This window comes from Salmo trutta, chromosome 16 (assembly GCF_901001165.1).
Source record: "Salmo trutta chromosome 16, fSalTru1.1, whole genome shotgun sequence".
Classification (NCBI taxonomy): Eukaryota; Metazoa; Chordata; class Actinopteri; order Salmoniformes; family Salmonidae; genus Salmo; species Salmo trutta.
This window is the reverse complement of record NC_042972.1, coordinates 30,810,492-30,837,212: the sequence shown is the minus strand read 5'-3', so window position 1 is coordinate 30,837,212 and position 26,721 is coordinate 30,810,492. Positions and strand designations below refer to the sequence as shown.

The following is a 26,721-nucleotide window of genomic DNA, read 5'->3' as shown; positions in this document are numbered from 1 at the left end:
CATCCTAGCTTCTGTTGTATCAATGTTTTGACCATGACAGTTTACAATCCATGGTTACTTCAAGCAGTTTAGTCTCCTCAACTTACTCCATTTCCACATTATTCATTACAAGATTTATGGCTATTGCTTCAAATTTATTACAATGATTGGATGACTTTGGCCTTTGGGAGTTTCAGTAAACAACAATTTGATAAATGCCTTCAATTGCATCAGCCTACTTTATTCCAATATTTTCATCATTCAGTGATATTTATTCCCACAGTAATTCTTTATGGATCCATCCAGTTGTGGTTAAGAAAACACTGCATGATTGGTGGGATATGCAAAGAGATGGGAGAAGTGACATGCCTCAAAGTTAATTAAGAACTGGCAAGAGGATGGTTAATAACTGCCGCTGCCTAGCAATTATCAAGAGTTTAAGAGCATAGTGTGTGCCAATGCTCAGCATTACGGCTACACTTCATACTGTTGGGGTAGGTTCCTTGTTCCTTGTCAATCATTTGCTTATTGGTGAAATCAGCAATCAGACAATATCTTTAAGTAAATCAATCAAAAACCTTTATTAATGCAATTGCAGACAGAAGTTGACAACAGGAACATAGCACGCATGTTTCAGAGTAAGTTCTGCAAAATAGGAAAGGGTCCAAGTTGCTTTATTGTGCTTACAGTCAACCCCTAATGATGTCACTGCCCATGTCAACACCCTCTACTCATGAGACCAAGCCCATGCACACACAGCTATACAAACAATAGTTCCAGTGTTATCTAAAAGCTCAGCAGTAATTGTCCACTCCCCAAGTTGATTTATAGTGGTATGTCCTTCTTGTCTCTTATCTCTTTCACTCCCCTGCAGGGTTCTGTGTCTATGAATCTCTTTTAGCCTTGAGGCGCTTTCTCACAGACACCCAGTTTTGACTGCAATAACTCACATCTCTCAGGACCGTTTCTTTATAAGAGGCAGAGACTAGAAAAGAAAAGTGGAACAATATTAAACCTAGTATTGAATATATAGATTGTTAATATGTAGTCTAGGACCCTATAAATGTAGTGGGGGAGGGGTCTTATAGCCCTTCCCCTTCTATTAATACAACATAAGCATAATCAATTATTATAATACATCAAACATTTGGTACATGTCACGTCCTGACCATAGAAAGCTGTTATTTTCTATGGTAGAGTAGGTCAGAGCGTGACAGGGGGGTTTTCTAGTTGAGTTTTTCTGTGTTATGTTCTAGTTTTGTATTTCTATGTTGGGTTTTGTTTGGGATGAACTCCAATTAGAGGCAGCTGGTCATCGTTGTCTCTAATTGGATATCATACTTAAGTAGGTGTTTTTCCCACCTGGGTTTGTGGGAGATTGTTTTTGAGTTAGTGTATGTTTCACCTCTGCGTCACGGTTTGTTGTTTTGTTCTTTAGTTTATTTGTATGTATTGCATAGTTTCACAGTTCAATAAACTATGTGGAACAATAATCACGCTGCACTTTGGTCCGCTTCATCCTACGACAACCGTGACAGTGCAGCCCGTATCATGACCCCAAGGTGAACCCCATCAATACTATGTTGTAGGAAGACATTTACCAAAATGATTAGGCTACTAGGTTGTAGGTGGGAAATAATAGTTAGGGCTTTGATACCGGCAATTGCTTTCAGATATAAGCAAAAGGCGGAAAAAAGTTAGTGATATGAAAAAGGTCTTATAAAGATTCATTAAAAAAACTACTACAAGGCCTCCCGAGTGGTGCAGAGGTCTAAGGCACAACATTGCAGTGCTAGCTGTGCCACTAGAGAACCTGTTTCGAGTCCAGGCTCTGTCGCAGCCAGCCGCGACTGGGAGACCCATGGGATGGCGCACAATTGGCCCAGCATCGTCCGGGTTAGGGGAGGGTTTGGCCGGCAGGGATGTTCTTGTCCATTTGTGCACTAGCGACTCGTGTGGCGGGCTGGGCGCAATGCACACTGACACGGTTGCCAGGTGTACGGTGTTTTCTCCGACACATTGGTGTGGCTGGCTTCCGTGTTAAGCGGGTGTTGTGTCAAGAAGCAGTAAGAAGAAGAAGCCTGGATGGGTTGTGTTTCGGAGGATGCACAGCTCTCGACCTCCGCCTCTCCCGAGTCCATGTAGGAGTTGCAGCGACGGGACAGGACTGTAACTACCAATTGGATACCACGAAATTGGGGGAAAAAAGGGGTAAACATTTTTTTAATAAATAAAAACAAACAAAAAAAGATATAAAACTAATACATGTCAAGAGGACAGATCAAGAGGGATGCTTAGATAGGCAGAAAAATATACAGAATTAACTATAACGATTATATGGCTCTATTGAAGGAAAAAGCTGTTTCAGGTGTTTGAAAAATACAAAATTCTCCAACTTCCCAACTGGGGGCCTAGCCCCCCTCCTGACCACTCACCAGTCATCCTCATGTACTTTGTGCCCCATCAGACTTTTGGGGTGCATGATGGCCCTGCGGGACCTTGTAAGAGAGTAACACTCTAGACTTCCTAAATCTCTTTCCATGCTGCTCCATGTAAATTGCTGATACACAAGACAAAATGTCTGTTGTTCCTCTTATCATACACTATTCATCTATCAGTTAGTCACAGTCAATGGTACCTCTAAGTGAACATGGAAATATTTGAGATGAGGACATTTCAATAACACAATAAGATATTCTATTTCAGGGGTACATGGCTACACTGCAAATTGCTAATTTTCTACATCAGTATTATGAAGCTTATACTCTTTAATTTGGGTGAGTGCATATGATCACACCAATAAATAGGAATAGCTGGCTATGAATACAGTCTGTGTGCCAATATTGGTGAGGGCAATCACACTAAAAACCAACCTGGTCTCAGAGAATTTCGTATTATTCTAAACCGAGACACTCCATGAACCTGTTGAGGACAGACGTTCCGCTAGCGGAACCCCGTTCCACCTGCGGAACCCCTAGCCAACAGCCAATGGCATCGCACGGCGCGAAATACAAAACCAACTAAAATACCACAATTCAATTTCTCAAACAATCAACTATTTTGCACCATTTTAAAGATAAGACTCTCGTTAATCTAACCACATTGTCCAATTTCAAAAAGGCTTTGCAGCGAAAGCAAAACATTAGATTATGTTAGGAGAGTACATAGACACAAATATTCACACAGCCATTTTCCAAGCAAGCATATATGTCACATAAACCCAAACCACAGCTAAATGCAGCACTAACCTTTGATGATCTTCATCAGATGACACTCCTAGGACATTATGTTATACAATACATGCATGTTTTGTTCAATCAAGTTCATATTTATATAAAAAAACAGCTTTTTACATTAGCATGTGATGTTCAGAACTAGCATACCCACCGAAAACTTCCGGTGAATTTACTAAATTACTCATGATAAACGTTGACAAAATACATAACAATTATTTTAAGAATTATAGATACAGAACTCCTTTACGCAATCGCTATGTCCGATTTTAAAATAGCTTTTCGGCGAAAGCACATTTTGCAATATTCTGAGTACATAGCTCGCCATCACAGACTAGCTAATTTGACACCCACCAAGTTTGGGGCTCACTAAACTCAGAATTACTATTAGAAAAATTGGATTACCTTTGCTGTTCTTCGTCAGAATGCACTCCCAGGACTTCTACTTCAACAACAATTGTTGTTTTGGTTCCAAATAATCCATAGTTATATCCAAATACCTCAGTTTTGTTCGTGCGTTCAGGTCACTATCCGAAGGGTAACGCGCGAGCGCATTTCGTGACAAAAAAATTCAAAATATTCCATTACCGTACTTAGAAGCATGTCAAACGCTGTTTAAAATCAATTTTTATGCTATTTTTCTCATAAAATAGCGATAATATTCCAACCCGGGCGACGTTGTATTCATTCAAAGGCTGAAAGAAAAAAAATGGAGAAGTCTCGTGAATGCGCATCTCAGTCTCACTGTCCCCAGGCTGACCACTTACAAACTCTGCTGTTGTACTTTGCCCAGAGACAGCAGACACCCCATTCCACTTTCTGGCGGCTTTAGAGAGCCAATGGAAGCCTTAGAAAGTGTCACATTACAGCACAGATGCTGTAATGTCGATAGAGATGCAACAGAAGGACAACAAATTGTCAGACAGGGCACTTCCTGTATGGAATCTTCTCAGGTTTTGGCCTGCCATATGAGTTCTGTTATACTCACAGAGACCATTCAAACAGTTTTAGAAAATGCATATTCTAGTTTCTCTGCAGGAGTAGTAACCAGATTAAATCGGGTAGGTTTTTTATCCGGCCGTGAAAATACTGCCCCCTATCCCAAAGAAGTTAAAAGGGAAAGGTGGATACCTAGTCAGTTGTACAACTGAATGCCTTCAACAGAACTGTGTCTTCCGCATTTAAAACAACCCCTCTTTAGTATGCTATGTTATGTTTCGTATGGTATGAATTAATTTGTCAATGCCCATGACCTATTTCGTATGATATGTTATGAATTTCAATTCGTTTTATATGTTATGAATTTGCAAAACATACAACATGTTACGAATTTGCAAAATGTACAATATGTTACAAATTTGCAAAAAATGTATGATATGTTATGAATACTATCTAGGTGGCTAATTTGAGGCACCTGGCTAATGTTATCTAGGTTAGGGGTTAGGGTTAAGGTTAGGGTTACGTTTAGGAGTTGGGTTAAGGTAAGGGTTAGGGGAAGGGTTAGCTGAAAGGGTTAAGGTTAGGGTTAGTGGAAGGGTTATCTAGCATGCTAAGTAGTTGTAAAATAACTGAAAAGTAGTAAGTAGTTGAATATTTGCTCATTAGCTAAAATGCTAAAGTTGTGCATGATTTGGGTTGCTAGACATTCGTGTTATACGCCCACCAGACCACCCACCCACCCTACTTTCATTTTTGCCTTTAGTAACTATCTGTCTTATATAAACATATCAAAAGTAACATTTCATACTAATTTGAGTGTCCCGAATTAACATTTACTATGTTTCGTCCAGTCTATGAGACCAGGCTGTAAAACTGGTCCTGACACCTGGTCCTGACACACAGTCACTTGTTAACATAATTGAGTAACCATAAGAGACATTCCAATCATGCACTGCAAAGTTGATAAGGTCTGTTAATATGAGTAATAGAAGAGTTTTAGGTATAGAGAGCTCTCTGTTTAAAAGTTACACCGGCTACACTTTCCCCAGTGATTGGGCAATATAGTGTGCCATAATCTGAGCAAATATTAACCTATATCATGATACAGTACTATATGATATGACCATTTAAAATAAAACAGTGTAGGGCAGGCAAATCAAGTTGTACATGAATGGCCAGACCATGGTTGATAAAACAGTCACACCTGCCACCTGAGTCAAAGAGGACAGTGTGCAGCTGTGATTGGGTGCAATCTGGAGGCTGGCTCACCCATCACTAGTCTCCTTGAGGCAAAGGTCATGTCAGTAAGGCAGGACTCTCAGAGGCTGCTGTAGGGTCAGGTCAGATACTGTAGGTAGGCTGGTGTAAATCACATTCAAGCCAGAATCCAGCTGGGGCCGGAGTCTGCCTTCCACAGGTATGCGAGACATTTTGGAAAACAAACAGAAACCTGAATCCTCACATTGCACAAGTTGAATTCAATGTTTTGACAGCTTGTACCCAACTACTCTCAGGTTGAAGTTACAGGACAGACAGAGACCAGGCAACTCTGATCAGAACAACTCTAATTATGCCATCTTTAGCAGTCTTCTTCTTCTTCTGTATAATGGTGTTTGCAACAATAGCCTACCTGTAGTAGTTTGGTAGCAGTCCCTTATTTATGAGGACCAATTGCCAATGCGTTTTCAATGCCTGATAATACTTTTGTATTCAATACAGAATGGCAGAACATTGAATTCAGAAATTCAGATTGAATTCCCTATCAAATAAAGTGCACATGTAGGTCTCAGTGTGTAATATGAATTACGGACCACACCTTGAATGGACAGTCTCTCTATAACCGGGATGGGCAACATTGATAGGGGGGTGGCCACAAAAAATCTGAACTCATCATGAGGGGCAGCAGTGGCTCTTGGGTCTGCAGTATCCACATCCATACCCACACATGCACTCAAAGCCGGCACTAGCCGGCTTTGGCCCCAAAGCATTTTAGCGGCCCCCCTCTTGACAGCAGAGAGAATTTTCAGAGTTCATTTTCTGCAATTCTACACATTTTGCCATGGGGCGTAGAGAAAATGTTGTACTTTTTTTTATCCCTTGGGCCTCCAGTTGCCCATCCCTGCTCTATAATGTACATTTGTATCCGCAACTTTCTGAATGCCGCTTACCCCGCCCCCTCTAAAAGCGGAAGTGGAACTTCCTCGACAGTCGGTGAGAAGTGTGTCTGTCAAAATATTGTGTTCTGCTACTTCTGACAGTGACCGCTCGACCTGCCGAATACCTGCTCTAAGGTAAGTAGCAAGTCGATAAAGGTTCGCAAATGATTTAGCTAGCTTCCAATTTCTGTCAACTGTAGCGGCATCCATAGCCTTGTAGTTAGTTAGCTAACGCGTGAACATCTCGATACCAACGGCGTTTAGCTAACGTTAGCTAGCTAGCTACACATCTACAAAATGAAGTTATTGGACTTTGCGCCAAGCTAACTAAACTAGCTAGCTATCTACCTAAACATTACTGAGGGGTTGTACATGGAAATACAGCTAGCACAGCTGCTGTAGCTAGCTAATTAGCACTCGCTCAACCTCCTCAGTGCCTCCTTAGACAGGTCAGGGAATTTACCAGCCACGTCAGAGCTTGTCTGCTGTTTCTACTGTGTCTGCTGCTGCTACTTCTGTGTTACTGGAAGTACCACGCCTCACTCAGCTGTATCAAAACACCACTGCCATTGGCCAGTGTGCCAGAAAAAGGTGAAAGGGGATTAGGTGAAAGGCTCCTGCCTCAATACTATCATTCATTCTTCAAAGTTTAGTGTGTTGATGCATAATGTTTCTCTTTTCTGCAGTAATTGAAATACGGATAAGGGATGGCACCAAAGAGAAGGGCTGCCTCATCCACCAAAGCCAATAAAACGGGTGGAAAGAAGGTCAAGCAAGAGCCTGACACACCAAAGGATGCCTTTACCTCTGCCAAAGAGGCTCTGAAGGCTGCAGGGCCAGAAGTTAAGGGCAAAAGGAAGGCTGATGAGCACTGCTTGCTGTCAGAACAGCATTCAGGAAGGGTGAGTTGGACATCATGCCATATCAAGGCAGGGAGTAGACAATTTATTGGGCTGCCTGTGCCACCAATCATATAAATGTATTGTGTACTATTTCAGCTCAAAAGTCCTCCTGTGCAGTCAGTATTACTCATTGAGGTACTTTGAACGTGTTACTGTGATTGAAGCACTTGTCACACACTGACTGTAAAGGCTATGACAATGAATGGCTGTGTGAGTTTAGTTCAGCCACACCCTTCATTTAGAATGAGGTTTGACTACTTTCCAATATACAAACCTTAGAAGTGACATGTAGGGTACAGTAATAGTTTCAGTTGGAAGTAAACTCCCTGAGAGTGAGAGACACTTGCCTCTTGCATTCATCTAATACAGAAGGGGACTATTCTCTTCTTTCCTTGTTCAAGACATTACCTCTGCTCAGTTGTAATGTACGCTCCCCCAAGATACCTGAGATAATGAGTGTGTAAGGTCACTCATATCTACTGTATATGCTGCATTCAGTTACAGCTGTTTCAATAGACCAATGTGTTGCTACAGCCTGTTTGCTAATCATTCATATGTAGCAGAATCTGAGAAACTGTCACTAGTAACTGGTATTTGACTTGATTTGTTTGATCAGCCTTGCAGTCACGTCAGTAGGACAGACTGCTGTGCAGTGCAATAGATGAATGTCCTCCTTTAATCTCCCCCACAGGTGTATGAAGATTATGATTGCATGCTGAATCAGACCAACATTGGAAATAACAACAACAAGTTTTATGTCATTCAAGTGTTGTGTATAGATGACTCTTACTACTGCTGGACCAGATGGGGGAGAGTGGTAAGCTTAATTTCAGACAAAGACACGATGGTAGTTTACTACACATTCCTGTGTATACTTTAGTAGTAAATCTAAATGTAATTAATTATGTTAAATACTAAGCTATTAATTTCTTGAGCACCCAGAATTGAGCATCATCTTCTCCTCTCTCCCTTAAAGGGAGAAACAGGCCAGTCAAACCTATCAGACCTCTCCAACAGCCCAGACAAAGCCATCAAAGACTTTGAGAAGAAGTTCAAAGACAAGACGAAGAACAGCTGGAAGGAGCGGGACAACTTTGTGTCTCACCCGGGGAAGTACACACTGATAGAGGTGGATGGAGACCAGGATGCAGAGGTCAAGGTAAAGTGGTGGCTGGGTCTCAGTAGGACCACGGATTCTAAAGTAGGGTTTGGCAATTTTATGTATCAATGATGTTTGACAGTCATTGTCGATGGTAATGAAACTATGTTTTAGCATATTTGAACTTGAATTCACCACCGGAGTCTGGCAGCGCAATGCTGAATACACAGCATTGCGACAAGCCAAATGGCCTATTCCCTATTTGCCATAGAGTACATTTTTTGTATACTCAGCAAAAAAAAACGAAATGTCCACTCGCTGTCAATTGCGTTTATTTTCAGCAAACTTAACATGTGTAAATATTTGTATGAACATAAGATTCAACAACTGAGACATAAACTGAACAAGTTCCACAGACATGTGACTAACAGAACTGGAATAATGTGTCTCTGAACAAAGGGGGGATCAAAATCAAAAGTAACAGTCAATATCTGGTGTGGCCACCAGCTGCATTAAGTTCTGCAGTGCATCTCCTCATGGACTGCATCAGATTTTCCAGTTCTTGCTGTGAGATGTTAACCCACTCTTCCACCAAGGCACCTGCAAGTTCCCAGACATTTCTGGGGGGAATGGCCCTAGCCCTCACCCTCCGATCCAACAGGTCCCAGATGTGCTCAATGGGACTCGTCAATGAAGAGCACTTTTTTGCCAGTCCTGTCTGGTCCAGCGACGGTGGGTTTGTGCCCATGGGCAACGTTGTTGCCGGTGATGTCTGGTGAGGACCTGCCTTACAACAGGCCTACAAGCCCTCAGTCCAGCCTCTCTCAGCCTATTGCGGACAGTCTGAGCACTGATGGAGGGATTGTGCGTTCCTGGTGTAACTCGGGCAGTTGTTGTTGCCGCCATCCTGTACCTGTCCCGCAGGTGTAATGTTTGGATGTACCGATCCTGTGCAGGTGTTGTTATACGTGGTCTGCAACTGCGAGGACGATCTGCTGTCCGTCCTGTCTCCCTGTAGCGCTGTCTTAGGCGTCTCACAGTACGGACATTGCAATTTATTGCCCTGGCCACATCTGCAGTCCTCATGCCTCCTTGCAGCATGCCTAAGGCACATTCACGCAGAAGAGCAGGGACCCTGGGAATCTTTCTTTTGGTGTTTTTCAGAGTCAGTAGCAAGGCCTCTCTAGTGTCCTAAGTTTTCATAACTGTGACCTTAATTGCCTACCGTCTGTAAGCTGTTAGTGTCTTAATGACTGTTCCACAGGTGCATGTTCATTAATTGTTTATGGTTCATTGAACAAGCATGGGAAATAGTGTTTAAACCCTTTACAATGAAGATCTGTGAAGTTATTTGGATTTTTACGAATGATCTTTGAAAGACAGTGTCCTGAAAAAGGGACGTTTCTTTTTTTTTTTGTTTACATACAGTGCCTTTGGGAAGTATTCAGACCCCTTGACTTTTTCCACATTTTGTTACGTTACAGCCTTATTCTAAAATGCATTAAATAAATTATAATCCTCAGCAATCTACACACAATACCCCATAATGACAAAGTAAAAACCTCATATTTATTCAAATATTCTTTACATAAGCATTCAGACTCTTTGCTATGAGATTAGAATTTGAGCTCAGGTGCATCCTGTTTCCATTGATCATCCTTGAGATGTTTCTACAACTTGATTGGAGTCCACCTGTGATAAATTCAGTTGATTGGACATGATTTGGAAAGGCACACACCTGTCTATATATGGTTCCACAGTTGACAGTGCATGTCAGCGTAAAAAAAAAGTAATGAGGTCAAAGAAATTGTCTGTAGAGCTTCGAGACACACTTCGAGGCACAGATCTGGGGAAGGGTACCCAAAAATGTCTGCAGCATTGAAGGTCCCCAAGAACACAGTGGCATTCATCAATTTTAAGTGAAAGAAGTTTGGAACCACCAAGACTCTTCCTGGAGCAGGAGCTGTCTTTACGCTGACATGCACTGTCATTCCAGGGTTTTTCTTTAATTTTCCTTTTTTTTTCTTTGTAGAATAATGGTGAAGGCATCAAAACTATGAAATAACACATATGGAATCATGTAGTAACCAAACAAGTGTTAAACAAATCAAAATGTTGAATATTTGAGATCCTTTAAAGTACCCACCCTTTACCTTGAACAGCTTTGCGCACGCTTGGCATTCTCTCAACCAGCTTCATGAAGTAGTCATCTGGAATGCATTTAAATTAACAGGTGTGCCTTGTTTAAAGTTATTGGTGGATTTTCTTTCCTTTATAATGCGTTTGAGCCAATCAGTTGTGTTGTGACAAGGTAAGGTTGGTATACAGATGATAGCCCTATTTGGTAAAAGACCAAGTCCATATTATGTTAAGAACAGCACGGCTGGGCGTCCAAGAAAGTCCAGCAAGCGCCAGGACCGTTTCCTAAAGTTGATTCAGCTGCGGGATCGGGACACCACCAGTACAGAGCTTGCTCAGGAATGGCAGCAGGCAGGTGTGAGTGCATCTGCACGCACAGTGAGGCGAGACTTTTGGAGGATGGCCTGGTGTCAAGAAGGGCAGCAAAGAAGCCACTTCTCTCCAGGAAAAACATCAGGGACAGACTGATATAATGCAAAAGGTACAGGGATTGGACTGCTGAGGATTGGGGTAAAGTCATTTTCTCTGATGAATCCCCTTTCCGATTGTTTGGGGCATCCGGAAAAAAGCTTGTCAGGAGAAGACAAGGTGAGCGCTACCATCAGTCCTGAGTCATGCCAACAGTAAAGCATCTTGAGACCATTCATGTGTGGGGTTGCTTCTCAGCCAAGGGAGTGGGCTCACTCACAAATTTGCCTAAGAATAAAGAATGGTACCAAAACATCCTCCGAGAGCAACTTCTCCCAACCATCCAGGAACAGTTTGGTGACGAACAATGCATTTTCCCGCATGATGGAGCACCTGCCATACGGCAAAAGTGATAACTAAGTGGCTCGGGGAACAAAACATCAATATTTTGGGTCCATGGCCAGGAAACTCCCCAGACCTTAATCCCATTGAGAACTTGTGGTCAAGCCTCAAGAGGCAGGTGGACAAACAAAAACCCACAAATTCTGACATACTCCAGGCATTGATTATGCAAGAATGGGCTGCCATCAGTTAGGATGTGTCCCAGAAGTTAATTGACAGCATGCCAGGGCGGATTGCACAGGTTTTGAAAAAGAAGGGTCAACACTGCCAATATTGGCTCTTTGCATCAACTTCATGTAATTGTCAATAAAAGCCTTTGACACTTATGAAATGCTTGTAATTATACTTCAGTATTCCAATGGTAACATCTGACAAAAATATCTAAAGACACTGAAGCAGCAAACTTTGTGAAAATTTATATTTGTGCCATTCTCAAAACTTTTGGCCACGACTCTGTGTGTGTGTGTGCGCACACAGTTTGTGGTCACTTAAAAATGTCCTTCTTTTTGAAAGAAAAGCAAAAAATGTCCATTTTAAAACAACATCAAATCGATCAGAAATACAGTGCAGACATTGTTAATGTTGTAAATTACTATTGTAGCTGGAAAAGGCTTTTAATGGAATATCTACATAGGCGTACAGAGGCCCATTATCTGCAACCATCACTCCTGGGTTCAAATGGCACATTGTTAGCTAATCCAAGTTTATCATTTTAAAAGGCTAATTGATCATTAGAAAACCCTTTTGCAATTACGTTAGCACAGCTGAAAACTGTTGTTCTGATTTAAAGAAGCAGTAAAACTGTCCTTTAGACTAGTTGAGTATCTGGAGCATTAGCATTTGTGGGTTCGATTTACAGGCTCAAAATGGCCAGAAACAAACACCTTTCTTCTGAAACTCGTCAGTCAATTCTTGTTTTGAGAAATGAAGGTTATTCCATGTGAGAAATTGCCATGAAACTGAAGATCCCGTACAATGCTGTGTACTACTCCCTTCACAGAATAGCGCAAACTGGCTCTAACCAGAATAGAAAGAGTGGGAGGCCCCGGTGCACAACTGAGCAAGAGGACAAGTACATTAGTGTCTAGTTTGAGAAACAGACGCCTCACAAGTCCTCAACTGGCAGCTTCATTAAATACTACCCCGCAAAACACCAGTCTCAACGTCAACAGTGAAGAGGCGACTCTGGGATGCTGGCCTTCTAGACAGAGTTGCAAAGAAAAAGCCATATCTCAAACTGGCCAATAAAAATAAAAGATTAAGATGAGCAAAATAACACGCACACAAAAGTCAGCTCCTGAAAAACGAATTATTTAGCCTATAACATTCTTTAACACTTGAATGAACATTGGTGTAGGCAAAAAATGAATAGGCCAATTAGCATATACTTTTTTGCATTTCGAACTGTACAAATCCTAAGTATAGGCCAACAAGTTAGAAAATAAATAAAGTAGCCTAAACAAAATATGTACCAAAATAACAAATGAGTCCAAAAAAACTATGCATGTATGGTTTGACAGCCTATAGATTAGGCTAAAATATTCTATATCTTTCGAATAAGATGCATCTGGATCTGAATATAGGCTACATTTAAATAAAGTGCAATGAGGAACCATTAGGTTTAGTTGTTTTTTACCATGTCTTAGACCTACCTGAAGGTTTCTGGCAGCAAACGCCAGCATGTTCACCTTTTCTGCCCAGAGTAACTCCGCAGGATGATGGACTTGTAAATGTTGGAGGTTTGTAGTCTGTCCATCCATTGCCTGAAACCGAAGGACTGCTTAACACCAAGTCAGCCATTGTTTTTTTTCTGATTTGATATCAGGCAGGCTATTCTAAAGTTACTAAGTGAAATGTTTTTTTATTTTTTTATTATTTACAGTCTGAAGTAGCCTAAATGAAGAAAGAATTATGCAAATGCCCTTACCCAGATCCTCAACATGATGCAATAGCCTGCACTTGATATGGCTGTAATATATATATATATATATATATATATATATATATCTCTTTCTCTCTGATATCAAATAATAGCTGTAATTTCAGACATCGCCCAACCATACTCTAAAGAATAACAACATTTTACCTTCCTGGTTCCTGTAATTAGTATATCTTACAATACGCTCAGGCGGTCAGGCTGACTCATTATAGTTTTGCTGTGTCCATTTCTGTTCCCTCTCTATAACATGCTCTCTTCTGGCTTTTGCAGGTGGACTGTGTTGATGGGAAGATTGTCAAGGGCCCCAGAAACATCCTCCCTTGCACCCTGGATAGCCCCACGCAGAAGCTCATCCAGCTCATCTTCAGCAATGACATGTTCAAAGAGGCCATGGAGTGCATGAACCTGGGTGGGTGTCAATCTGTCCAGCACACCACCTGTACCCCTCCAGCACTGAAGCAACTTTCTGTTCCTCAGTCAGTAAGCCTGGGTGCTGTCTGTCTATGTACACATGTTCTGTTATGTAACATACCTGTTGGACTGGACTGCTTGTTGTATTGTGTTTTACTCTGTCAGTGCAATGATATACTAGGCTGTTAAACTGAAATCAGGGAAGCCCAGGCATCTGTTCTATGTGATCAGAGAAGAGTATCCTAAATCATTAGTCATTTTAAATGGAGGGTAAAGCCTGGCAATCTGGAGCTAAATGTCTAATCCATATAAAAACCTAGTTTGTCTGATCGATAATGTAAGTATGACTGTAAAATGTATACAATGTTTATTCAGCTGTGTTGCAAGTTCCCTAACTACCACATTTACCAATGTAGAGGAGAGCAGTCAACATAGGCCTATATAAACTTTGCAGGTGTCTAACATATGAACTCATATCCCCCCTTTTTGTCTCTCTCTTTGGGCCACCAGACATAAAGAAGATGCCCCTGGGGAAGCTGAGCAAGATGCAGATCGCTAAGGGCTTTGAGGTGCTGGAGGAGATCGAGGGAGCCATGAACGCCAGCAGGCCCAAACTGGAGGAACTCTCCTCCAAGTTCTTCACCACCATCCCACACAACTTCGGACGCACCAGGCCCCCGGTCATCGACAGTTCTGAGATCGTGGAGAATAAGAAGGAGATGCTTCTGGTGAGATCACCTTGTACTTGATTAGACGCTGTCACAGTATTGTGCTTTATGGAATGACATTGATCTTGGTCAGTACTATTTAGGGCCAATAGTTTTTTAATAGCCTAAAATAAGAAACCAGTTTTCCCTGATCAGGTCTGGTGAAACTCCTGGCCCTAATCATGAGTGGTCTTGTCCAGGCCTGATCCCATTCCTGACTGTGCTGTCCCCTGCAGGTGCTGGCTGATATAGAGATAGCCCAGAACTTGAAGGCTGAGACTGAGAAGGCCCAGGAGCAGATGGAGGTGGAGAAAGTACCTCATGCACTGGACCAAAACTATCTGTCTCTCAGCTGCAAACTCAGTCTACTACAAAGAGATGCACAGGAATTCAAGGTACTGTGGTCTCTAATAGAAGTTGAATTCTATACAAACACCACTGTATTGTTCAAAATCAGACAAGTCTTTAGTGATATACTGATGGTCATATTTAAATGGGTGACTATATTTACTGTGACAAAGCATCATTTGTATTACAAAGAGAAGAATATTGCAAATGTTAAGCTTCCATTGTATTTCCATTCTTGCCTCATTTAAAGGTAATAGAGAAATACCTGAAGGCCACTGCATGTAGTCACAACCAGCCAAAGATTATAGATGTCTGGGAGGTGGACAGAGAGACTGAGGTGGGTAACATATGGCACAACAACTTCATGTCATAATCCTTGTAGCGTGTAATAGAGCATTTTTTTTTTTTTTACTAATTTGCTGTGATCTTGATTTTTGTGCTGATGAATGTACAAGATAAATAAAAAATAATATATTGTTATAACTGTAGGTTTGTTTGACTTAGCATTAGTATTTAAAGTGATTGATCTTTCTGTGGGGATTGTTCTCCCCAGGCGGAGAGATTCAGGGAGAACGACGGTCTAGAGAACCGGCGTCTGCTGTGGCACGGTACCAATGTGGCGGTGGTGGCAGCCATATTGAAGGGCGGCCTTCGGATCATGCCCCAGTCAGGGGGCCGTGTGGGCAGGGGCATCTACTTTGCCTCGGAGAACAGCAAGTCAGCTGCATACGGTGAGGCTATAGCTACCATGTGGCTGAACTACCGGTATCTCTTTTAGACGTCATCTTCGGAATATTCAGTCAATTTCCAAATGAATGTTCATGTAGTGAGTATAAGACTGTTAGGTGCACTACTACACACTGTTTGTTTTGTGAAGAAATAACGTGCTACTTACTACATATGTGTCCTGTCCCTGTGTAGTTCGTACATCTAAAGACAGGGGGGTGATGTTTCTGAACGAGGTGGCGCTGGGGAAGGAAAACACCATCACTATGGACGACAGCTCCCTGAAGGAGGCTCCTACCGGCTACGACTGCGTGGTGGCTAGAGGACAGTTGGAACCAGGTACAGTAGCCTGAGCTATGTTGATGTCAATTAAGAAGAGCGTGGGTCCTAGAATCGCGCTTTGGGGTACTCCCTTGGTGACAGGCAGTGGCTGAGACAGCAAATGTTCTGACTTTACACACTGCACACTTTGAAGAGGTAGTTGGCAAACCAGGCCAAATACCCCTCAGAGACACCAATACTCCTTAGCCGATCCACAAGAATGGAATGGTCTACCGTATCATAAGCTTTGGCCAAGTCAATAACAGTAGCAGCACAACATTGCTTAGAATCAAGCGCAATGGTGACATAATATAGGAACTTTACATTGCAGTGACACATCCATAACCTAAGCAGAAACCAGATTGCATACCAGAGAGAACACTGTAGACCAAGAACTAGTCAGTTGACTTTTGATAAAAAGGACAAGATAGAAATTGACCTATGACAGTTAGGATTTCCCAGTGCCTTCCAAGCACTGGGAAACTCCCCAGAGAGGAAAGACATGTTAAAGGTGACAGAGGCTCAACGATGATGGGGGCTGCAACCTTAAAGAAGAAAGGGTCTAAACCATGTTAGGTAGGGCAGTTAGGGTATAAGCGGGTGCTGATGGTGGATGATGGCAGTCAACAGTCAACAGTCAACAAATAGCTATTTGAAAGCTTAAAACCAGCTAATCAAGTTGTTTGGGAACAGACTTAGTGGAGACTACCGAGCACTGAATGTGTTCCTTGGTAAAGATTGCCACTCCACCACCTTTGGAAGATCTGCTTGCCGAAAAAGGATATAACCAGAAAGGTTAACATCAGTGTTCAGAACACTCTTTCTTAACAATGTCTCAGTAATGACCAACACATCTGGATTGGAGCTGTGAACCCACACTTTAATGTACTTGTTTTCTTGCTCAGTTGTGCACCGGGGCCTCCCACTCCTCTTTCTATTCTGGTTAGAGCCAGTTTGCGCTGTTCTGTGAAGGGAGTAGTACACAGCATTGTACGAGATCTTCAGTTTCCTGACAATTTCTCGCATTGAATAACCTTCATTTTTCAGAATATGAATTGACTGATGAGTTTCAGAAGAAAGGTCTTTGTTTCTAGCTATTTTGAACCTGTAATTGAACCCACAAATGCTGATGCTCCAGATACTCAACTAGTCTAAAGAAGGCCAGTTGTATTGCTTCTTTAATTAGCACAACTGTTTTCAGCTGTGCTAACATAATTGCAAAGGGGTTTTCTAATGATCAATTAGCCTTTTAAAATGATAAACTTGGATTAGCTAACACAATATGCCATTGGAACACAGGAGTGATGGTTGCTGATAATGGGCCTCTGTACGCCTAAGTAAAAAATCTGCAGTTTCCAGCTACAATAGTCATTTACAACATTAACAACATTAACAATGTCTACACTCTATTTCTGATCAATTTAATGATATTTTAGTGGACAAAAAATTAGCTTTTCTTAAAAAACAAAGGACATTTCTAAGTGACCCCAAACGTCTGAAACTGTAGTTATATTCTTACCCGTATACATGGATTAAAGCTTCACAGCAGACTGCAACCCCTTTCATCTTTTCCATTTAGATTGCACAGCTTGTTTGGCCCGTTGTGTTCCACTGATTTCAAAACTCGGGTCAACGTCTTCCGTGACAACAACACTGTTGATCGTCGTTTCTTCCCCATCACAGTCATCAGAAGACTACAATGTCTTCTTCAATGAAAATGTTTTTACCTAAATCAGGGATTTCCTCATCGTCTGATACATTTACAGAGTCCGAGAGAAAGTCAGCATGGCACGGTCGTCCTCCAGAAAGTAGTCCATCACAACTTTTTCCCACTGACCTTTGTCGATAGCGCCTGATAAATTCTGGGCAGCGGTGTTATTGAGAGCAGTAGCAACATATTTGCAGTTCTCCATGGCTAAAGTTATATCTTTCGAACAAACTGCAGTAGAAAGGATTATTTACGCATAACGAGCAGCTCATTTTAAAGACACAAGATGCTACACCACAGAACAATCTGAAACTCATCTCTCGGCATGTCTGGCCCACTCATTATCTCAGCTAGTCATGGTTACCGGGAATGTTCCTGGCTTTTTCTTTGGCTAAACCAACTAGGCTATTAATTTAACAACTTTATTTGTGTTTACAGATGGCATAAAAGTTTGTTTTTAAGGCACTTGAAAGTTCATGTTCGAGAAGACATTTCTGCCAGAAAACGCATTTTGATCAAATATTTTTTTACGTTCTAAAGTCTCTCCTGTGAAGTCGTGACTTGTGACATATGCCTAGTTTCCTGAATCGGGTCACATATTGTACAGCATTTTCATCAGGTAACGTGAATAAAAAGCCAGAGGGAGGTAGTTGAATAGGATGGGAAACCAAGAGTCTGTGTAAGAGAGTTGTAGTTGCAAGTGTCTTTCTCCATATGCACTACTGAAGTGGTCACTCTGTCTAAACATCCGGTAGATGATTAGCAGATATCCAGAAGACTGCATAAGTCTAGTGAACACTTTTGTTGTGTATATCAGTACAGTGTTTGTATAGTGTTTGTATACTCTACCAATTAGACAGAGTAGGAGACATCTCCTAAACACTTGTGTGTTTCAGCTGTATGGTTGTGTAGTGAACACTGTGTGTTGTTTCAGACCCGTCTAAGGACATCTTCCTGACTCTGGATGGTAAGCAGGTGGCTGTGCCTCAGGGTGAGCCCATTAAGCAGCCCCAGTACAAGGACAGCTTCTTCTCCAACAGCGAGTATCTGGTCTACAAGGAGAACCAGTGTCGCATCCGCTACCTGCTGGAGCTCAAGTTTTAACCGGAGAGGGGAGAGGCACCTATGCCATCTAGGAGAGAGATGTCTCCTACTCTGTCTAATTGGTAGAGTATCAAGAGTATTATTCAAATGAAGGTGGTTGTTAGACATCACTGTCACTGAGTACCATATTCAACCAAAGTTGTCTATAATGTATCTGATATACTTATCTGTGCCTTATGCTTTACACAACAGGCTTTGAAGTCTTCCATTGTCAGTTTTAGTTGCAAGTCGTTGGTGATTCTACTCTTAACCGGAGTATAAATACTGCACTCACTTAAAATTATAATCCTTATTGTAATTCTATTAGTCTACAATATTTACTTTGAGCAGACCATAGTATTGTGGATTTTCAATGTTATTGTACTATTTGGCCACTCATTTCTGTTATGGGAGGACTATTCTCTTTACCTTTACTGGATTTAATGTGAATACTGTACCTTTACTAATATGCAATACAATACCTACCTGTATCTTTATTCTGCACTATATGTTTTCATTTAGCTCTGAGTATTACTCTGAATATACTTGTATAAAGCTTTATTTTCACTTACCTACTTTGTGAAAACATCTCTCTTCAATAACTGTTTGAATGTTAGTACATGCAACATAATTCAATACACTAGATAGGCCTATATGCTGTATTGGCATGAAATAAAATGCATGTTTGAAGGAATAACTGTAGAGTTGATCTGTATGCTTATAGAAATTTGATTTGCATGTAGTGTGCGTTTATGAAGGAGACCATGCAGCTTTGCAAATCTATAATCCCAGTGCACTGTGTATATTAATATTCGTGTGTTACCTAGCAAGGCTCTGAAAGTTCCTGTGGTGATGGTCAATGCTCTTGTTTCAGTTTATACATTTTCCTGGGCCTCAAAGCGTCTTGAGTAGGAGTCGTGATCTAGGATCAGTTTTGCCTTTTAAATCGTAATGAATAATTGGAAGTTGATCTGATTCTGGATCAGCACTCAAACTCTGAGACGCTGTAAGACTATTGGGCTGTTTATTGCACATAGCATCCTGTTGAGAGAATGTCCTTCTGCCTCGTAACCAGGAGGTGTCACTAGTGAACACTCAGTCTCAGACCACCTCTCTGAGCCTTTTTGCACCTGATCTATTTACTTGAAGGCTCAATAAACAAATAACCCTCCAGCTGGCTGTCAGACCTCTCTCTCTCTCTTAGGAGACTGCATATGCTTTCAACTATTTATGTAACTCAGCCCAGACCCCAGTGTTTTGACAAATCACTCTTAAGTTATTTTTTTCAGCACTTTTGATACTTCTGTGGGTTGCCACTATTTAGTGGTTGTTGCTCAACATGTTTGCAACATGCTGTAGATGCACAGTTGGATGTGTTGACCACATTCTTCAGACAACACATTCAACATTTCCATAAACAGCAACACCAACACAGATGGTTACCATTAGTTTCTTCCATAAACCTATATATTGAACAGTGTCATCCAGAGATTGGTGGAAATGTTCTCATATCACCACAGCTGGGTCAATCACTAAATCCAATATAGGAAAGTTCAGGAGTCACGACAATATTATACCTCATGTTTTAATAACCCTCACTCTATGAGTAATGTGATATTTGGTTGTAAAACATTTGTGCGGGGGGTGGGGGGGGGGGGTATTTGCATCTAAGTAGTACAGACACACATTGTTGGAAAAAGCCAACATGTTAGCTGCAACTGGCATATACATGTTAATGCAGAGCTGATGTCAGTCTTTTGAATTGGTGTGCTCTAGGGCCCAGGGAATAACTCTCTTTAAGGGACAGTGGAGTGTGTGTCTGTCTGGGAGGGAGGGAGGGAGGGGGGGAATCACACAGTGCACAATGTGTGACAGTCACTGCCTTCCACAGTGATAGAGAGGAGGAGGAGGGATGGAAAGCGCATCCTCACATCTGTCGGACTTAGACACCATCCTGAGTGAAGTGAAGTGATCACCCTCTACACACCTGCTCACACACCAGTGTCCCTCTGTGATCACAGCCTGGTCTGGACCAGGGAGATTCCCTCTACACCTATACCAGAGACTTCAAAACCTCCGGAAAACCCACTGGCTAACTCTATCCTCAGCAGTATGGAGCTTGTCCTGCTCATCCAGTGGAAATACCCAGTGTAACTGGTCTATGTGGACCTGTTCAGGTCTGGATCTACTTAACTGAGGTCTCCTCACTAAAACAACACCTGGGATATCCAGAAAGGACGAATCATAAAATCCTGGTCTCTTTGAATTGGACTGGACATATCATAATCTCATATGGGTAGGTTACAATACTTCTTATCATTCTACTTATTTTGACTCAGTTCACAAGTTCACAAATCCATAAAATGTATCTTCAACAGGGGGCATAGCTAACAGGTGTACATTCTGTTGGAGATGCACTGTGCATTTTTACATAGAGTGAAATCACTTGAATGTTTCATCAGATAATCATAGATGAGCTGAAAGTTGAGGCAACAAGCTATTTTAAGAGTCATTGTTTTTTGGGGAGTGGGTTTTCTAGTTCAGGTGCATGTGTTTCAAATACAAGGTAATGTATAGTATATCTCCAGTGTTAACTATGTCTATGTGCTCTTAAGAAATTACTTCATCTTTTGAGTAGAATAGTATATGGTAATTTCCTGAATGGAAATTTAACAGAAATGTTTTTATATCCCATCTATTATCATTCATAATACACAGCCTTACAAGACATTTGCCTCTAAAGCTATCTTTAGCTACATCCTAAATACAAAATGTACATTTTAAGAAAATACTTGTAATATATTAACATTGAAGGATATTATAGTGACTCATCTCAGTGGGTTACCCAGTTGACAGTAGCTGTGCAGGGACAGCTCGAGCTGAAATGGCTGGGGGAGAGGGAAGGGGTGGGCTCAGAGAAGGACAGGAAGTGGGGTGGGGGCAGTGAGGGGTACATTGGAGGGACAAGCATGAGTGACTCATGTGACCTCTCAAAAAATAGCGCCATTTAACAGAAGTCATTGATCCTTCAGTGCAAAACATATTATTTTTAAGTGTTATACTTTTTCTCCTGTCTGTAGAAAATACACCTTTCTAAAGATGGAAAGGACCAGGACATTAATTAAAGGGACTAATACTGGGCTTATGAATCAAAGTCAAAAGGCAAGGACAAAGTTGTTTTGCTTTCCTCTGTGAGTGAAAGGTTGTTGTTGCTCAATGTTTGAAGAGAAAGTAGGAAAAGCACCACAATCCATCCATATGCCCCGTGCACCACACCGTATCTAATGTGCCCTTTGCTGTTACCTACTTCGTGTTCCCCAAATCCATGCAATGCTGACACCATGTAGCAAGGAGTAAGGACTATATGTTTTAGACAAACTGTAGTAACCCACTGGGCATAGACGGCAGTTCGTCTAGTTTTGATTTACATTCAACTAACATGAATTCAACAAGAAATGTAAAACAATTATTCACCATGTCATTATATTTAGGTTAAAAGTTAGCTGAAGAAAATAAAAAAATGCCCTCATGTTTATAACTGTTTGGAAATCTAATAATTTTTCCAAGTTGGTTCAACTTCATCACATTATTGAGGTTTTGAAATGACATCTAAACAACATTGATTCAACCAGTTTTTGCCCAGTGGGAAGTACTTTATCTGAACTAAAACAGTTTTTTTCTAATTCAGAATCAACTTATGCATCTGTTTTTCTTATCAAAATAGTGAAAATGCATGTGTATTCTCATTTCTTTAGCTGTCTTGGTTTTAGGTCCATGTGATCTGGTAGTTTGGCTTGTCAGATAACCTCCAGGCAGTGAAATAGAGAGCGCTCAGGCCATCCTCTTATGACTATAATGCTGTAGAAATGTAAATAATATCCAACATTTTACAAATTCATTTGCTTTGTTTTATTTTTATTCTAACTTCATTACTATATTAGATTATACACTGAGTGTACATAACATTAAGGGTTAGGGTTAGGCATGGACTCTACAAGGTGTCAAAAGCGTTCCACGGGGATGCTAGCCCATGTTGACTCCAATGCTTCTTGGCTGGATTTCATTTGGGTGATTTCATTTTGGATTTCATTTTGTATTTTATCCCCCTAATTTCATGATATACAATTGCGATCCAATTACAATCTTGTCTCATAAACACAGCTATTTTTACTCTTATTTTACCCTAAATGTTTTTTTTATTACCCTCTCATCCTCTTCTGTGTGAGCAAGGCAGAGCAAAGACGTCATGAAGATTCAACTTGTAGAATATTTTTTTCTCAAGAGCCTGTCAGACAGAATGTCTTTGAAGGCTTAAAGGGTTATTTAATGTAGAACATATTCCTTGTCAATACAATGGGGTCTCCAGGGCCTTCTGAAATGGAATAAATCAGTTTGGGTGTCCCTCACATGACAGGGATGAAGACTGATTTAATAGAAAAAGATTACTAGGCATCAAAGCACTATGTACTGTAAGAGTAAACCATATGTTCAAAGCACTATGTACCGTAGGAGCAAACCATATGTTAAGCTGCATCAGCATGACATTTCAATCTCCTATACAGTAAATGTTTAAATTGTGTTTTTGTCTCCTTAACAGGACATATCCAGCATGATGACAAGTACGTGAAAAGAGAAGAAAGTAAACATTGCAATGGGGCCTGCTGCTGTAGTGATGCCTCTGACTAGTCTTCTGTGAAATATGGAGAAATCTGGTCCGATGCTGGCCTCTATTCCTAATCGCACAGGGGACAACCTCACAACCGGTCTATGGGGACCCAACCCCACAGTCCCTGCAGAGGTGGGAGTGGTCACCAGCTCCCAGTCTCAGATTAAAGATCTGATTGGGCTGTTTGCAATGGTGACCCTTAATCTCATCGCCCTATTGGCCAACACTGGAGTCATGGTGGCCATCGCCCGCGCCCCACACCTGAAGAGGTTTGCCTTTGTGTGCCACCTGTGTGCAGTGGACCTGCTGTGTGCCATCCTCCTCATGCCCCTGGGCATCATCTCCAACTCACCCTTCTTTGGCACCGTGGTGTTCACCGTGTTGGAGTGCCAGGTCTACATCTTCCTCAACGTGTTCCTCATCTGTGCCTCCATCCTCACCATCACCGCCATCAGTGTGGAGCGCTACTACTACATCGTCCATCCCATGCGCTACGAGGTGAAGATGAGCATTAATCTAGCCATCGGCATAATGCTCCTCATATGGGTCAAGTCCATCCTTCTGGCCCTGGTCACCCTGTTTGGTTGGCCTGCCTACGGGGCCCACAGCTCCATCGCTGCCAACCACTGCTCCCTCCACTGGAGCCACAGTCGGTTGAGGAAGGTGTTCGCCGTGCTCTTCAGCGTGGTGTGTTTCCTGTTACCTGCCATTGTCATCTTTGCTGTCTACTGTAACGTGTACAAGGTGGCGCGCTCGGCTGCCCTGCAGCACGCACCCGCGACCACAACCTGGGCCTCGTCCAACCCAGCCAAACGTGCCAACCGTTCTGACTCCATCAACAGCCAGACCACCATCATCACCACCACCCGCAGCCTGCCCCAGAGACTGTCCCCTGAGAGGGCATTCAGCGGGGGTAAGGCTGCCCTCACCCTGGTGGTCATTGTGAGCCAGTTCCTGCTCTGCTGGCTGCCTTACTTCTCCTTCCACCTGCACTTGTCCTTCAGATCGTCCCTGCAGAGTCCTGGGGACGTGGAGGAGGCCGTCACCTGGCTTGCCTACTCCTCCTTCGCTGTCAACCCTTTCTTTTATGGCCTTCTCAACAGGCAGATCAGGGAGGAGTTGGTCAAGTTCCGGCGCTGCTGCTCCTCCGGGCCAGTGGAGCTGGTGGCCTCCAGCCATGAGGGCTCCTTTCAGGAGAACTTCCTCCAGTTCATTCAGAGAAGCAGCAGCACGGCCGACAAGCGCTCCAGCTGCACCAACTCCAGCCCCAGGAATACTCTGGACCAGGGGGTCAGAATACCTGGCCAGATACCAGAGGAGCATGGCTAAACAAAGGACAGTGGACAACACACTTCAATTTGGACTGTTAATATGACAGCTCTCTGTACTCTCACCCTGAGTTTTTCCTGATTATGTGTCCTGACCAGGAAAACTATAGGGCCCTGAGGTTTTTCAGGTCAGATCATGTGGTTGGTAAAAACTCAATCCTGTACTCATAAGCTGTCTGAGTAGGTGTCCATTATTTATTGGTATGGGATTCATTCAGGTAAGGTCTCCAACACAAGACCAGTGTTTTAATGTGAAATAAGAAATAATTGTGACAGAATTTAATTGACTTTACCATTGTTTCATGACAGGCCTAAACCGAAACATTATGTTAAACAGTCTCCATATATACTTCCATTCATTGTTTCAACTGGTAGCAAGGGACCTTCAGATGAGTTTCGTGAGGCCTGTGGCCTCACCATCATGTTCGTTAGAGTCTCATCTTTCCATAGTTTGTAGGCCAAACCGTTGGTACGCTACAGATGATTTTGTGAGCAGACCGATTTTCGGGATTGTCTTGTGGTCTGACGAACACTGCTCTAGTTCTGTCACCTTTCACCACAGATGCAGAATTGTGATATAGGCAGATGTGGTGGACTGAGAGGCATCCATTCCCCCCCAAAACACATCTCTAGCTTAAATTGACAGATTTTTATGGGGATTTTTTTATTATTACAATTAGATTTACACAGGGGCGCGGTCATCGACCTTAGGGGGTTAAAATGTATGCTTGTTTTATATAATGTTGTATGAATCATAATCTCAGCAAAAAAAGAAACATCCTCTCACTGTCAACTGCGTTTATTTTCAGCAAACTCAACATTTGTAAATATTTGTATGAACATAACAAGATTCAACAACTGAGACATAAACTGAACAAGTTCCACACACATGTGACTAACAGAAATGTAATAATATGTCCCTGAACAAAGGGGGGGTCAAAATCAAAAGTAACAGTCAGTGTGGCCACCAGCTGCATTAAGTACTGCAGTGCATCTCCTCCTCATGGACTGCACCAGATTTGCCAGTTCTTGCTGTGAGATGTTACCCCACTCTTCCACCAATGCATCTGCAAGTTCCCAGACATTTCTGGGGGGAATGGCCCTAGCCCTCACCCGCCGATCCAACAGGTCCCAGACGAGCAGTATGGCTGGTGGCATTGTCATGCCAGGATGAGCAAGGATGCCAGGATGTCAGGATGAGCCTGCAGGAAGAGTACAACATAAGGGAGGAGGATGTCTTCCCTGTGACACACAGCGTTGAGATTGCCTGCAATGACAACAAGCTCAGTCCGATGATGCTGTGACACACCGCCCCAGACCATGACGGACCCTCCACCTCCAAATCAATCCCGCTCCAGAGTACAGGCCTCGGTGTAACGCTCATTCCTTCGACGATAAATGCAAATCCGGCCATCACCCCTGGTGAAACAAAACCGCGACTCGTCAGTGAAGAGTACTTTTTGCCAGTCCTGTTTGGTCCAGCGACGGTGGGTTTGTGCCCATAGGCGACGTTGTCGCCATTGATGTCTGGTGAGGACCTGCCTTACAACAGGCCTACAAGCCCCCATTCCAGCCTCTCTCAGCCTATTGCGGACACTCTGAGCAATGATGGAGGGATTATGCGTTCCTGGTTTAACTCGGTGTTACGGGAATTAAGTTATCAATGTTCTTAAACCGAACTTCAATTTAACTACTCAGTTTGTATACCAGAAGGTGTAAGGTTCTGGTTGAAAGAAACAGACTGAGACCCAGCTAACAATGGTCAGAACGTTTATTTACGAGAGCTCTAAAATCCATACAATGCACACAGCTTTTTATATTACCACACACACCCAAATGAACTCGCATCAGTAGAGAACTCCACCCCGCTTTAGGCGGCTGTATTTTTCCACAGTACACATACATTCATTATCAAACCTTGCAACCTGTCTTCTAATCTCCTGCCAGCTAAGCCGTTCTCAGGCAGTTGTTTCTCTCCCTAACTTAGGGAGGCCTCTTCTCCTGTTCCTTTCCCAAGGTCGTCTTATCAACTCTACCCTGCTCATTTTGAAGTAGTAACAGTGTCCTAGTCTTAAAAATCTACTCACACACAGCATTGGATTATAGTCTTTAACACCTTATTATAGCCTTATAATTTCTAATACATTTCAACAGGTTATATGGTTTCTGAGTGAAATCATTTAGTCAAACCTTTAATCATATAATTTCCATTACACTCGGACAGTTG

The 26,721-nt window shown here is 42.2% G+C and overlaps 2 protein-coding genes across 2 annotated transcripts; both read left to right on the top strand.

Annotated features, from left to right (window-relative positions):
• The first annotated feature begins 6,307 nt into the window (after positions 1-6,307).
• On the top strand, positions 6,308-19,673 carry LOC115150529 (protein mono-ADP-ribosyltransferase PARP3). Its single transcript, XM_029693935.1, has 11 exons — positions 6,308-6,442; positions 6,994-7,209; positions 7,901-8,026; positions 8,186-8,368; positions 13,467-13,605; positions 14,118-14,335; positions 14,551-14,709; positions 14,913-14,999; positions 15,216-15,393; positions 15,584-15,727; positions 18,352-19,673. The coding sequence occupies exons 2-11, from the start codon at positions 7,015-7,017 to the stop codon at positions 18,519-18,521; spliced, it is 1,599 nt and encodes a 532-aa protein (XP_029549795.1). The 5' UTR covers positions 6,308-6,442; positions 6,994-7,014; the 3' UTR covers positions 18,522-19,673.
• A 723-nt stretch (positions 19,674-20,396) lies between these two features.
• LOC115150528 (probable G-protein coupled receptor) lies at positions 20,397-25,287 on the top strand. Its single transcript, XM_029693934.1, has 2 exons — positions 20,397-20,796; positions 23,098-25,287. Exon 2 carries the CDS (start codon positions 23,200-23,202, stop codon positions 24,493-24,495), a length of 1,296 nt encoding a protein of 431 aa, XP_029549794.1. The 5' UTR covers positions 20,397-20,796; positions 23,098-23,199; the 3' UTR covers positions 24,496-25,287.
• The last annotated feature ends 1,434 nt before the right edge of the window (positions 25,288-26,721 follow it).